Here is a 14481-nt window from a genome sequence, read left to right as displayed (position 1 = left end):
GGTGCATGTCACGTTATTCGCGAATGAGTGGGCATTGAGCTCCACTTTGATGCAATACCATGATGACAAGCTGCACCCGGTTCGATTTTGTGGCCGAGTCCTCAAGGACGCCGAGATGAACTACCACCCGGCCGAGAAGGAGGTCTTAGCGCTACTGCTGGTGTTGAAAGTGTGCTACTCCCAGTTGGTGGGTCGGACCATCCACGTCTATACGCGTTTTTCGACGCTCGAATGGGTGCACAAATCCAAGACACTGTTCGGTCGAGCGACCCACTTTGCGGTTATGTTGTCCCCGTGGCACCTGGTGGTCAACCGAGTCAAGGAACGCGATTGTACGTTTGCTCAGCTTCTCCAAGCTGGCCTCACAAGCTTCGTGGAGTTGGAAGACTCGTTGGCCCCAGTTACACCGCCGACGAAAGGGTCACCTACTGCTCGTATGGACCCACACTTGCTTTATGCCTGCCTACCGAGGTCCTATACCGGATTTGTGATGTCGTTCGATGGTTCGGCCAAGACCGAAAAGAACGGTGGATATGGCAGTTGCTCGTGGATTTTGTGGAAATTACCAGAATGGACTGTAGTGACGGCTGCGAGTGCTTATCTCGAGACCACCACGGTAAACCTCGCTGAGTATGCTGGAATGAACAACGGCGTCTCAGCTGCGCTCGAACATGGAGCCGAGGATTTAGTCATCGTGGTAGATTCGAGACTCGCAATCCAGCAGTCCCTAGGGGTGATGGCATGTCGAAAGGAGTCTCTGATGGTTCAACTGAATCGTCACCGAGAACTCACGACCAAGCTGCGGTCGGTGAAGTACTTGCACGTGGTCCGAGAATTCAACGCTGCAGCAGATTCGTTGGCAAGCGAGGCTCTCAGCAGCAAAGAATCCAGCGTAGCTTCGACCGAAGCTAGGAAACTAGAATTGGTCGAGCTGAACCGGATCGGAGAGGTCATCTATGAACCCTCAGTACAGACCACGGCCGAAGAGAAACCGACAGTCAGCTTCGCCCGAGCCCAAGTAGCCCGTGGGATCTCCCGCGACAGATCTTTTTTCGACTTTGTGCGGGACGAACCCGACTACCTAACTGCAACTACCAGACACCAAGCAAAAGCGAGGAAGAAACGAGTCCAGTTTGCAGATGAAACGTCGGTGATAGAGCCGAATGGCACAGCCGAGCGAGACGAAGCGAATGGTGTGACCACCGAAGCTCAGAGTGAGCTGAGAGCCGAGCAATCGAGCAATGAGGTAGACCCTGGCGCTCCAAACGCAGAAGACGTTGACCCTGTGGTTATACAGGAAGAGCGCCGGAGACGAATCTCCGCCGCCCAGGATGAAGAGCTGAGATGGTCGAACCTAAAAGCGGTCCTCCGAGGCAAGGAAACAGACCTCAGCTACAGAGCGGCCAGAGACGCTTGGAAGATGGCCGACAAGTTCGTGCTTAGCGAGGATGGTGTACTGTATTTTCTTGGAGCGAACCGTCGGTGGGGCAACGAACGCCGAGAGGAGACAACGATGCGTCTAGTTGTGCCCACAACGATGATTCAGGAAGTACTACGGAGTTGCCACGACTCGTTGGAAGGTGGCCACCAAGGTATCGGTCGAACGTACCACCGAGTCAAATCAGACTATTTTTGGATTGGACTATATGCAGACGCCGAACGGCACGTCAAGTCCTGCCCCGACTGTAGTTCGAGCAAAAGTCGACCACAGTTCCGAGGCTATTCGCCAGGAAACGTCTTAGCAGAGCGACCGTTCCAGATGGTGTCGATGGATTTCGTCATACCGTTACCGAAGTCTCGTCGGGGCAACTCAGCCCTACTACTGTTCCAGTGCGCGTTCACAGGATTCGTCATGGGTAAAGCTATGTCAGACACTACCGCTCTGAGGGTCGCACAGGCTTTCGAGGAATGCGTGTATCGAAGATTCGGAGCACCAACTCTGATCCGACATGACCGAGACCCTCGCTTCATGAGCGAGGTGTTCCAGGCCTTTGCAGAAATGATGCAGTCTCGGTCAAGAGCGACCCTGAGCTATCGGCCGCAGGCGAACGGACAGCAAGAGAGGTCGGTGAAGACGGTCATGCAATCGGTGCGGGTGTACGCAGAAGACCCGCTGCAGCAAGACTGGGACGAGATCGCGGAGCGATTGATCTTCGCTATCAACAACTCTCAAGATGGCACCCGGAAGGACACTCCGTTTTACCTAGTTCATGGGTGGGACGCACAATCCACGCTGCGAGCGATGTCGTCGTCACTCAAACGAGGATTCGGAGGCCAGACTGACGCATTGGCATGGCGCCGAGAAGTGAACCGGCAACAGGAAATCTCGTGGAAAATGGCAATGGAGTACCAAAGTGTCGAGAAGGCTCGGAGGGCGAGAGAACACAATGAGTCGCTGGAGCGACGTGAGAGAGCTGCAGTACCGAATGTCGACGAAAACGAGACCTCTGACGAGTCACAGGTGGAGACGGGGGCAACATCTGATCCCACTGACGAAGGACCGAGGTCTCTGTTCCAACCCGGAAGCAGAGTTTGGTTGTATATGGAACGAGTCAAGCCAGGGTTGACCAAGAAACTCGCCCACCGATGGCATGGACCATTCAGGATCAAGAAAAAGATCGAAGAGTTTGCGTACGAGTTGGAACTGCCAGACCGAAGTGGGTATAGGTTCTACCCGGTGGTACACGTGTCCCGACTCAAGGCCGTCAACGAATTTGGAGACCGACCGAAGAGTCGGTTAGCACCTGAAGTGACCGAGGATACGAGACTGGACTTCGACGAGGAGTTGCTGCCTGAAGATAGCTGGGAGCCAGACCAGCTCGCTGGCGAATATGAGGTAGAAGCCATCCTCGATGACCGATCCCCGCTGTCGACGGGCACTAGCCGCGCTGTCCGAGAGTTCAAAGTGAAGTGGAGTGGGTATGATGAGCCCACGTGGGAGCCTGCCTCAAATTTATCATGTGGCGGGCTACTTTATGATTATCTGCGGACTCGGCGCAGCGAACGACGATTGCAGATGGTTCAAGTTGCTGATGAGAACTAATCTGGAGAGCTACCGAGAGTTGAACTGTCTACGGGGGTGATACAGCCCGTAGCAACAGATGAAATTTGCTACTGTATCAAAATTGCGAGTGACCGACTATTGATTGCTACCAAGCCTCGGACGAGGCCTGGTTGCGACGTCGGTTGACGAATGAACTGCCTGCGGGGATGATGCAGCCCGCAGTGACAGACGAAAACTGCTACTGCATCGAATTTGCATATTTACATGTGACGTGAACGATTTTCGAATGGAATTGGATTAAATGGAATTACTTGGAGCTCAAGAACTGCCGCTACGGATGACTACGGGCTTCGGACGGCACACTAGCAGCTTGAGGAACGAACGGAGAAAATTAGTGAGACCAGACCGAAGCCTAGACCTCAGTGGTCGACGCGATGTTAGCCAAAACATCCAGATCCGACCCTTGAGCAGTTGCCGACTCGTCGGCCGGTGCTGGGACCGAGGAGTGACTTGGAGAAGACTCTGAGACGTCTTCATCCTCTCCCTCCTGGCTCGGGCGACCTGAAGCACCACCGACAGAAGCTTGGGCAGCCCATGGAGCCGTCACCGACGACGACGGCAACGAAGGATCCACCATCAAACCCGACACCACCTCCGCCTGAGTCATCCCTCGGGGCACGAACATTGGCACCTGAGGGTTGCATGGGGCGAACGTGGTGTTGAACGGGTGGCTAGCCGGCGCGTCGACCCAACAATTGCGCCACGGCTGCCTGTCGTCCAAGGTGGCGAGCTCTCCGAGCCAATCTTCTGACGCCGGAGCCCACTCAATTACCTCGAACGAATATTGGAGGTACGTGGGCTCCAGCAAGAACTCGGTGATCGACTCCCGAGGCTTGCCGGTGCGCTCGATGCACCATTCCCAACAGCGGTAAAGCATCTGTTGGCGAATGCGATCAGCACGGAGGTTACGGGCCTTGTTGTACTCGGTCCAGGCGGCACGGAGGGAGACGACCGACGGATCGGTCGCTCCAAGCCTCTGTGCCTCGCTCCGGAGAAAAGTCTCAACGGCAGCTACCTGGACCCAGTGGCGCCGCTCCCACAAAGCGAGACCGAGGTCTGCTTTCTCCGTTCGGTCGGTCGAGACGCCTTGGAATTGGCGCCACATTTTCACTGTGCGCGCCAACCCACTTGCGCGAATCGAAATCTTGGACCCCGGCGGATTCTGGTCCAGCCCGAATAGGCATGGGACCTCCGGCATCTTCTGGCGCACTTGCTGCCACGGATGAGCCGGATTAGTCCAATCCGCCAGGGCCCGGATCCCAGCAACCGAGCACGGGGACTCGACGCCCTTTGCAATAGGCGGAGTCACGCTCTGGTTCTGGATCTGGCACCAGGCAGTTTGTGCGCCTGGTGCCGTGAACCCAGGGGTCAAGAACGGGTTCGCCAACATCGAAAGACGCTGGGAATCCACGCTCCCGGGGACCGTCGGCACGGCCGGAGCGAACGTGTTCGGGTCCGTGCCTGGAGCGGTCGACAGCGTGGCCGTGACCTCGGTGTGCGCACGACGCGTCACAGACCGAGCCGCCGAAAGACGTGCGCGTGGCTGACTAGCCGACGCTGCAGAGGTCTCGGGGGCACCCACAGCCGACCCAATCGGAGTCGCCGGTGATGGAACCAACGAGACCGAGGGTGGCGCCGAAACTGGTGGGCTGACCGAGGTCACCAGAACGGCAGGCGACGGCGCAACTCCGCTGACCGGACTCGGGGCAATGACACCACCACTGGTGGGAGCCACCGGAGTCTTAAGGGCCTGGGAAACCTCGGACGACTGGCCAGAGCCAAGGATAAAATCGTCCGAAGCCTCCAGAGTCTCCAGAGCCTTCATCGAGCGCAAATTGGCCAGCACCGAAGCACTGCGCGACGGGCGACCGTCATGCCGCGGTGGAGTGATCACCGGCGACGAAAATGGCCCGGACGCAGGAACCGCAGCCACCGGAGCTTCGGTGACGACCTCCTCCCCCGACAAGTCAACGACTTCGGCCGAAGATGGAGGCACCGAAGAATCCGGGGCAGGCGTATGCGCCGGAGAACCAGGTGACGGCCCCGCCGAGGGACTCGGTGAGGGTGTGGGGGTCGACCCAGGCACGGGAGATGACACTGGAGTCGACCCAGAAGCGCCCGAGGGTCCACCTTGAGCGCGAGCTCGAAGGTTGACCGACGGTCGGCCCAACCGCTTGCCAGCGGGAAGAGCCGACTTTGACAGCGAGCTCGGAGAAGAGCTGCGCTGTCGGAGGCGCTTGCGCCGGTCACGCCGACGCCGGGAGACCGAAGGGATGAGCGGCAAGTCGTCAGACTCCTCGCTGTCATCCCCAGCGCCGACAGACACCTCGGCTGGGGCCTTGGCTTCGTCGCCAGAGTCCACGGCAGCCTCTGGACTGTCCTCCGAACTCTCGGAGGACGAACTCCGGCTACGCTTGGAGCAAATGCTCGGAGGCGACAGCCCGAGCAAGTCCCAGTCAATGTCTCCTGCGGTGATACCTGACAGAGGAAGCACGATGAGTTAGAAGATGAGAGACGACCGAGCCAATAGAGATCGAAGACTTACCAGCAGAGGCAAGGACCAAAGTGTCCACGTCCAGATCGTGGGCGGCCGAATGACGACGCAGGATGGAGTTTGCTCGCTTCAGGCTCGCATTTTCCGCCTGCAGAGCCTGGAGCTGAGCCTGAACCGTACCCACAGAAGCTTGAGCGGACGCGGCGAGGTCGCTCCGAAGCTTGGCGAGCTGCGCCGTGTACGCAACGAGGCCAGCTTTAAAGCGCTCCCGATCCTTCTGGATCAGCCGCTGGGAGGCTGCCGCTGAAGCCTCGGCAGCTTTGGCGCGAGCCGACAAGCCTGCCACAATGTCAGCATGGTGCCCGAGGGCAGCATTAGCGGCGTTGTGGTGCCGGGTGAGAGCCACGTGATCTTGGCGGAGCAGACGCAGGGCATCCATAGCCTGGTTGCTGTCGCTCGTCGCCTGGGTGCAGAACACCTCGATCTTCTCACGTTGTTGCACCTCTGCGTGCAACCGATCCTCTGAGTCGGCGCACTGGGCCTGCAGCCGAGCGATCTCATCCCGTAGAGAGACGATCTCCTCGGACTCGGCGAGCGAGAGCCGAGCAGGTGCAACAGCAGCCGACAGAATCTCACCGAGATCTGTGGCGCTCTCCAGCCGACTGTCCAGGACAGAGTCGACGCGTCGTGGACGCTGGCGCGCAACGCCGACGACCAGGTGACCCAGCTGCAATAGCTGCCGCTCGATGAACGAGGGGCCCGCAGGCTCGGCTTGAGCACTACGGGGCAGATCACCGTCGGTGGGGTCAGTCTGACACCCAACCGAGGTGCTGTGGGTCGTCGGCGACCCCGGCGGTGTCGAAACAACCGTCGGAGTGGCGCCAAGGAGGTACGCCAACACCGGGGAAGACCCCGGTGATGACGGAGGCGTGGGTGGGGACGAACCCTCTGCACCCTCACCAGCAGCCATAGGCGTGGCAGCCGGCGACCGAGGAACGGCCACCGAAGCTCCGGCGGAGCCAGAAGCAGCGGATGGAGTGCCGCTAGCATCCTGTGAACGTGGATTACGGTGGATATAAGCACCGAGAGGTCAGGCAAGGTTCAAGGAGGATGAAGAAGCAAAGAGAAGCAGGAAACGAACCTCTCCGGATGCATCAAGGGCATGAAGGGCGGCGGCCGTAGCTCGGTTGAGCAACGGCGAGCGGCGAGCCATCAGGGCGCGATCAAGAGGCGCCGCGACGCGCACTACTTGCGGAAGCTTGCGTCGAGGCGGGGGCAGTTGTGGCGTTGGGTTTTGATGCCGAACTGTCACGGTTCGGCTGACGTTGCACCTTTCAGTGAACGGCGACAGAGCGTCTTGATTGGCGGGTCTCATTTCCCGCGCTATAGTGACCTAGGAGCAATAGTGACCGAGGTCTCGGCTGGGTCTAATAAAACCCCGGCCGAGGTTAAAAGCCTCGTTTGTACCCATTTCGTGTCGTACCCTCGGCTGTGTAGAGCCGGCTATACGATTTCCCACAGAGATCTGTTTACACTTGATATTTGTATAGAGATATAGGACTAGCCAAATGATGACCTACAGAGGCTCCCAGAGCTGTAGGATAAGAGAAATAAATCAGCAGTCTTCCCCACAAGCCACCAAGGGTCAAGTCCGTCTTCGGTAAGTCTAGCTAGCTTGTCTTAGGGTCTGGATACGCTCGGCTGCGTGGGATGCCTGTCAGCGAGCTTGAGGTACATTGAACCGAGAGTTTGTTGCTGGTCAGTCCAAGAGATAGGAGTGGCCGAGAGTTAGGGGCGACAGGGAGTGTCGGTCCCTATATATTGGTAGAACCCGAGTGTTCCCAAGTGTATTTCACTACCCGCCGAGGTTACCCTCGGCAAACCCGTATTAGGCGTGACTGCCGGTACCCTTACTTCTGAGGGACTGCGGGGGTTCGCGCGAAAGCGCAATATTGCATTCTAGCCCTCGCTCGTGGCTAGTAGTGCAGGTTTTAAGGTTGACCGAACTCAACCTTGGTATACAGAGGCGCTTACAACCAACCCGGTGTAAGGGATCGTTCCTGGTCTTCAGGTGTTGATCCAACGTTCGCTGACCTTTCGCGAGGGAAGCGTGTGTTGTTGGTGGGACTCATACCGTTCGGTAGTGAGATTTTCTGCGTGTTCCTACACGACAGATAGTACCACTAGTAAGCTGCTAGAGTTCATTATTAAGAAAATAGTTCTACAAGACTCTCGTCACAAGGAATACAACTTTGCGAAACTAAAGACAGTCACTGCAGCAGTAAGTGAAGAAGACAATGAAGTAGAAGCAACTGTAGTTGAAGAAGATGAAGAATTGGATATGTTTGATGGATATGACATTAGTGCAGATGACACAGAAGACAACCTAGACTCCTTCAAAGACTAGCCTGACGATACGCCTCTTGCAACATTACCTTTTCGTCGTCTTCGTAGGTGCACAGCAAACACGCATCTTCGACTGTCAGGTACTTGAGCGGGCAAATTCTGTTTCGCGGGATACACATCATGTCATTCACCTCTCTGCAGTACCATACAACCAGAACGCCGTCTTCTTGAAGCTGTACGCCAAGTCTTGCTCCAAACCCGTGCGAGAAGCGTCGGCAAGGCCACCACATCCACTCACCGTCATCCAACTGGCACTGGGCCCAGTACGAGTGCTCGCACATTGCTTCTTCAACTGCATTGACAAGGTCACACTTCAAATCATCTCTAGTCAACACCGTGGAGAACTGCAGCGGCTCCATATAAGTCGCGAGATCGTTGTCGTTAACCTTGTTCATCAATCTCATCAAAGTCATCATGTGGCTAACCACGTGAACTCCACAGTCGTTCCCATTCTGCTGGATAGGAACCGAAATTGGTTTCGCGGAGACTGAAAGTAGTTTGCCAACCGCCTTGGCAACCGGACGAACCTTGCCTTTGACATTCAAACTGTCCAAGTGGAACACGCGTGGAGTAGTTGACGTGAGCAGCACAATGATCAACGTCCAATGGCTGTTATTGCAAACAGGTAAGCAAACCACCGCAACACCTCGAGTCGCTCTTTCCCATGCCTTCACATTCTTGCGTTCAACAATTGTAGAGTAAGCTTGTGACTCCAAGATGCGCAATCGCTGGAACGGAATCGGTTGTGCGTATCGATGTCCGAAGAATGAAACCATGTCACTTGTCAGCCAGTGGCGCTGAAGGTTCTTGCTTGGGTTGTACATATCTTCTCCAGTGATCGTATCCAGCCAACCATGTTGGATCGTGAACTTGATACGATGTCCACCGATCTGCTGGAGCCAAATCACTGCTGCGTCTTCCAACGCTTCTCGCGGGGAATCCATTTCATGGTCATCAAACTCAAACTCGACATCATGCTCAACAGGCTCGCTCGTGGTCATCACACTCGGCGCAGTGAACACGCTTGTAGGAACTCCACTTGGCGCAACAGGCTCGTACTTGGATGAAAGAACTCCACTCAACACACTTGGCGCAACAGGCTCGTTCATGGTCATCACGCTTGGTGCCGCGAGTTGGCGTCAATCGGCTCCGCGTAGTTGAAGTTCTTGAGATCCCATTTGTTAATCGCATCAGACAAGTCGAGCTGTTGTTTGCCTCTGTTCCCAGACTTTAGAATATATTAGTATGTTCCTTGCAAGACAGAGGTCAGTAGAGCTTACTTTCTTCCGTAGCAAGTACTCTGACCGGCAGTGTTGCAACCCTTTGTAAGGCTTGAGCTAGTAGAAGCCCGTGAGTGAAGATAGTCCGCGATGTGGAAGCGTGTAGGTGGTTAGACGTAAATTGCAAAGTGATATTAGTTGGTTAAGGCCCTGTGGCCGGCCGTCTGGGCAGTGCCCAAGGCGGTGCTAAAATGAATGAACTTGATTAGTCAATCCACTTCAAGTTGAAATGGGTTGACGTGCGCTATACAAAGGAAAATGTACACGACAGAGATCATGCACCACAGTGCATGATCCTTACTTACCCACTTGTCTGTGCGTAGTAGTGGATGTTGTGGTTTGGATATGCGGGCCTTGACGTGCTCGTCACGTCTCAGTCTTAACACCCTTGTACCTTCATCGTCTTCCAGAACTGAATCCCGAACGCGGAGTCAGCTGCAAACGAATTGACCTCGGCGACCGCGTTTGGGTTCCATCTTGTATATGGTTTGAACGATACAGACTGGCAGTACGCCCTCAGGCGATCGCCGACTGATGCGCCAACTCGCCACGCTGGTCCAAACTGCCTGATGTCAGTAACAATGAATCCAGATCCTACTTGTGTCACCTCCATGCCGATATCTGGTTCCCGGTCCCATCGCAGTAACAATAGCTGTCGAAGTGTTAGAACGATTATCAAATAGTTATTATTCAAGCAATAACTTACCCAACAGGCTCCCTTGTTCGGCGCAGGCCCTATTTTTAGTCTTGCGTGTCTGCGCGTCCAGTAATCACTCGGCTTTCCCAGCTTTCCGATTGGATGGCGTACTTGTTGAAGCAAGATTTTTAATATATAGACTTAGAGAATGCATTTAACCTGTTCAGAATGCAATGCATCCCATGAACTTTCCATGAATAGAAAGTAGCCTTCAAAAGAATGAAACGCAGTTGTTTTCGTCGTTGCTACTGTAGTGCAGCGCTGGGGGCCTATTCGCCCGATTGAATACGGTACGCAATCACATAAATAATGAGGGAGCTTCAAAACAGGAGAAAATACAATCTAGAACAAGCACACCATTGCAGTATACAGCACCGATACGAGCTGTAACATACGAAATTATTTGAGATTTGTTCATTTATTAATTAATGACCTATATGAACAGTACAATTTGAAATTTATGGTTATCTCGGGCCAAAATTTAGAACAGAATAGTAAAATATGACGTTTGGCTTCAAATATAGCAATAGAAATATAAACACAACATTGCAAATATTTTTTATAGAGTAGCAATGCCGGACGTTGCACTTGGCTTGCCTCCTCTCGCGTCTGCGGTCTTGGTACTGCGCAACAATTCCTCCCTAGGCGCGCTACCGCACGTCATCTCCGCTGTATCGCAGTGTGTGGACTACTCCGTGGAGATTCCTCTCGCCCGAGCCTGCAGCTTCGGGTCGTTGCGGCTTCTGCGTCGCGTGTGGGACGGCAGTGAGGAGCTTGCAGCTTCCATAGGGGGGCTCTCCCGTCGTCGCCACAGCTGCTGGTCCCCGTGGCAATTCCTGCGGTCCGACTGCCACTATCACCGCGCGCAGTTCTCCCAGGGGGTCGTCGAAGCTGTGCGTCGAAGGGATTTGAGCATGGTCCGATGGCTGTTTGATCATTTTTCAGGCTGCGTGGTGGGTGTGCAGGCCGTTGAAGCTGCTGCTGCCGCTGGTGACCTGCGTATTTTGCAGTTCTTTTTGGATAGAGAAGTTCTTACTGGTGACGCCCAAGAAGCGACCGAGGCCAACGATAGCAACCAAGTGGTGTGGGGAGGTGGAGACCTGGCGGCTGCAGTGGAGAACGGGTGTACAGACGTTGCACGATGGCTGTATGAGCACAAAGGCAATGTGGATCGAGACTGGGGTCTCTTCATGACAAGCGTCGTTCGTGGAGGAGACCTCGAGCTGCTGCAATGGCTGCTGGGTCGTGGCTACGCGGAGCGTCAGCTCGCACCACCAACGATGGATGACGCGGCATGGGGTGGACATCTAGACGTGCTGCAATGGCTCTACCGCCACGGATATGTTCACCATGCCAGTTTCGCTCTCGAATACGCTGCACGTAACGGAGTGCTGGAGATTGTGGAGTGGTTGGCGCGCTATCACCCAGTTGGTAACGCAAGTCGAGCCCTTGATGCTGCTGCGAGGGAAAATAAATTACATGTGGTTCGGTGGCTTCTGGAGCACAATCTTGGACGTGGCGCCAAGTCTGGCATGCACCAAGCTGCCATCCGAGGGTACCTCGACGTAGCGCGATATCTTCACGAGCAGGGTTTCCAAGGATTAGCCAGTGTTTCTTGTGGGACTATGCTTCGTGCGGCAGGACGAGGGTTTCTCGATGTGGTGAAGTGGCTCAACGACGTATTAGCCGGCGATCCGCAAACTCATTTGTACCGGGATCTGCGCCCATACTCGCTGACGCTGCTCGCCGACGAGCCCAGCACTGCGATTGATGCGGCCGCGAAAAGTGGCCACCTTGAGGTACTGAAGTATCTTCAGAAGGTAGACGAGTGTATGGCAAGCGAAGGGTTCACGGGAAGCCGCCCCACTGACACACACGACGCGATGGACGGTGCTGCTGCGGGGAACCATTTAGAAATTGTTGAGTGGCTGAGTGCACACCGGTCGGGAGGCTGTACATCTGCTGCCATGGATGGTGCTGCAACTAACGGGTACTTGGAAATGGTGCGTTGGCTTCATGATCATCGGCCGGAGGGATGCACAACTGCTGCTATGGATGGAGCAGCCAGAAATGGCCATCTAGATGTCGTGAAATGGCTTCATGAACATCGCAATGAAGGATGTACCACCGCAGCAATGGATGGGGCTGCTGGGTCTGGTGCTTTCGAAGTGGTCCAGTGGTTGGATCGCAACCGAACCGAAGGGTGCTCTGCGGAAGCAATGAACAATGCGGCGGGTGCCGGCTTGCTGAAGATGGTTCAGTGGCTTGATCGTTACCGTCATGAAGGCTGTACGACTAGAGCGATGGATGCAGCTGCATCAGGAGGGCACTTCGAGGTGCTGCTGTTTCTGAAATCACAACGCTTAGAAGGATGCAGTCGCGATGCTGCCTTTGAAGCGCAGCGTAAGAAGCATGATGATATTTTGTCTTGGCTCCGAGAGCACTACCCGGACCCGCCAGCTCCTGAACGTCGAGTGAGAATACGTCGGCTAGCTTAAAAGATGATTACCGGGGTACGGACCGCTGATCGCAGGCATGGTGAAGTAGCTCCAAGACAGTATCATGGATTCAGACACGTGCAAGTACGTGGCGTCCTTTGCAACTGCGTTGCTTTTCAGCATTCAACGCGAGCAATAATGGGCAGTACGTCAACAACGCCTTTCGCGACTAGTCCGTTTCGTCAGCAGTGTCCCAAGCATCGAAACGGCCGTGTGCCTGTCCAGTTGAGTGGCAGTACGTCAGCGAAAATACGTTGTTGGCTTTATGCAGCAGGCTCTCGTGGTTCTTTAGTCTCGGTCGCTTTCAGTTTTGGTTTTACCAGCAGGTCGAGAGATACGTATTGGCAAGGTACAAGAATGAACACCCGCTCGGCACGACAACTCCAAGGAGCTAAAGCAGGCGTGGCGACAAAGGAAGCAACGTTGACCTCAGGTCTCGCGGTGGTGCTTCGTGAACAATCGAGTATTGCAGCGTTGCAGCATGTTGTGCATGCTCTAGATGACCTCGTCGACGTATCATGGCAGTGGAGCATTGCTCGCGCTTGCGCGCTTGAAAGTAAAGGGTCAAGTTGTGACGGCGGTGCGCGACGACTTGTTACTCGCATGGTATCCCGACGGCCACTTGAAGAGATGGATACCTTTCATCGTCAAGCCCAGCTTTCTGCCGGATTAGTTAATGCTGCACAGCGCGGGAATGAGCAACTAGTGCGCTGGCTTCTCGATAACATCGTGCTTGAACGATTTACTGTCGACAGCCATAGCGGTATTTTGAAGGCCGCAGAAGCTTCAGCAAGTGGTGGTCACTTGCACATTCTGGAAGAAGTTCTAAAACATGATAAGTGTGGCATTAGCATCAAACCAGCCATGCTCTCCGCTGCACGTGCAAATAATCTGGAGGCATTGAAGTGGTTGTACGAGCATTTGATACCCTCGACCGATTTGAATGACTGTGCAAGCTCATTGCTAGAAGCCACTGCGGGCGTTGGAAACATTGAGATGGCTTCATGGTTGGTTGATATCGTCGGAGCTGACTGCTTGCGTCTGTCGGTAGCTAGTGCTGCCCAGAATGCAATTTCAGGAGGCCATCTTAGCATGGTCGAGAGCCTGGTTGATATCACATCATCGATTAGTGGGCCGTTCTGTCTGGATGGAGCAGCTGGAAAGGGTCATCTCCAAGCAGTGCAATGGGGGCTTCAACACGGTGGTGCATGCACCACTCAGGCTATGAACTCCGCCGCGAGAAACGGTCATCTGGAGGTTGTGAAATGGCTGCACCGTTATCGTACAGATGGATGCACGACTCAAGCTATAGACGACGCCGCGGGTCACGGTCATTTAGGAGTCGTTCAGTGGTTGCATGCGCATCGTTGCGAGGGCGGTACAACAAAGGCGATGGATGCAGCAGCGAGTCACGGGCATCTCGATGTTGTCACGTGGCTTCACCGCTATCGGAGAGAGGGTTGCACAACCACCGCCATGAACGGGGCTGCTCGAGAAAATCATCTTGATGTAGTTCGATGGCTGCACACTCATCGCACCGAGGGCTGTACTCAGGAAGCGATGGACGGGGCTGCTTCTGGTGGAAATGTCGCGATGATGCAATGGCTCATTGTTCATCGCTCAGGGAATTGCAACTTTTCACGCTGTGCTTTGGATAATGCAGCTGCAGGTGGCCACCTTGAAGCGGTGCGGTGGCTTTTCAAACAGCACTCACTTAGCGGTACCTCTGGGTGGATTGCATGCGATGCAATGGATCGCGCCGCGAGCGGCGGGCACTTAAACGTGGTGAAGTGGTTTCACGAGCGTCGTCCTGAGGTCGGAAGCTGTTCCACGGCTGCGATGGATGGTGCAGCATCGAACGGCCACTTGGACATGGTGAAGTGGCTCCACTCAGAGCGTCGTGAGGGTGCTACATACCGGGCAATGGATGGTGCAGCAGCTGGAGGACACTTGGAAGTAATGATCTTTTTGTACATGAACCGCTCTGACGGGTGTACATCGGACGCAGCAGTGAAAGCTGCTCTGAATGAGCACGTGGAGGT

The 14481-nt window shown here is 55.0% G+C and overlaps 2 protein-coding genes across 2 annotated transcripts; one reads left to right on the top strand and one right to left on the bottom strand.

Annotated features, from left to right (window-relative positions):
- Positions 1 to 7954: 7954 nt before the first annotated feature.
- KRP23_1894 (uncharacterized protein) lies at positions 7955 to 9073 on the bottom strand (the record flags this gene model as incomplete). The annotated part of the gene is made up of 1 exon (XM_067886559.1): positions 7955 to 9073. The coding sequence occupies one exon, from the start codon at positions 9071 to 9073 to the stop codon at positions 7955 to 7957; it is 1119 nt and encodes a 372-aa protein (XP_067749229.1).
- A 1440-nt stretch (positions 9074 to 10513) lies between these two features.
- KRP23_1893 (Secreted RxLR effector protein 124) lies at positions 10514 to 12731 on the top strand (the record flags this gene model as incomplete). Its single annotated transcript, XM_067886558.1, has 2 exons — positions 10514 to 11740; positions 12711 to 12731. 2 exons carry the CDS (start codon positions 10514 to 10516, stop codon positions 12729 to 12731), a joined length of 1248 nt encoding a protein of 415 aa, XP_067749228.1.
- Between the last annotated feature and the right edge of the window lie 1750 nt (positions 12732 to 14481).

This window comes from Phytophthora ramorum (genome assembly GCF_020800215.1).
Source record: "Phytophthora ramorum isolate Pr-102 chromosome Unknown Phyram_PR-102_s0002, whole genome shotgun sequence".
Taxonomy (NCBI): domain Eukaryota; phylum Oomycota; class Peronosporomycetes; order Peronosporales; family Peronosporaceae; genus Phytophthora; species Phytophthora ramorum.
This window is presented reverse-complemented; position numbering and strand designations above follow the sequence as displayed.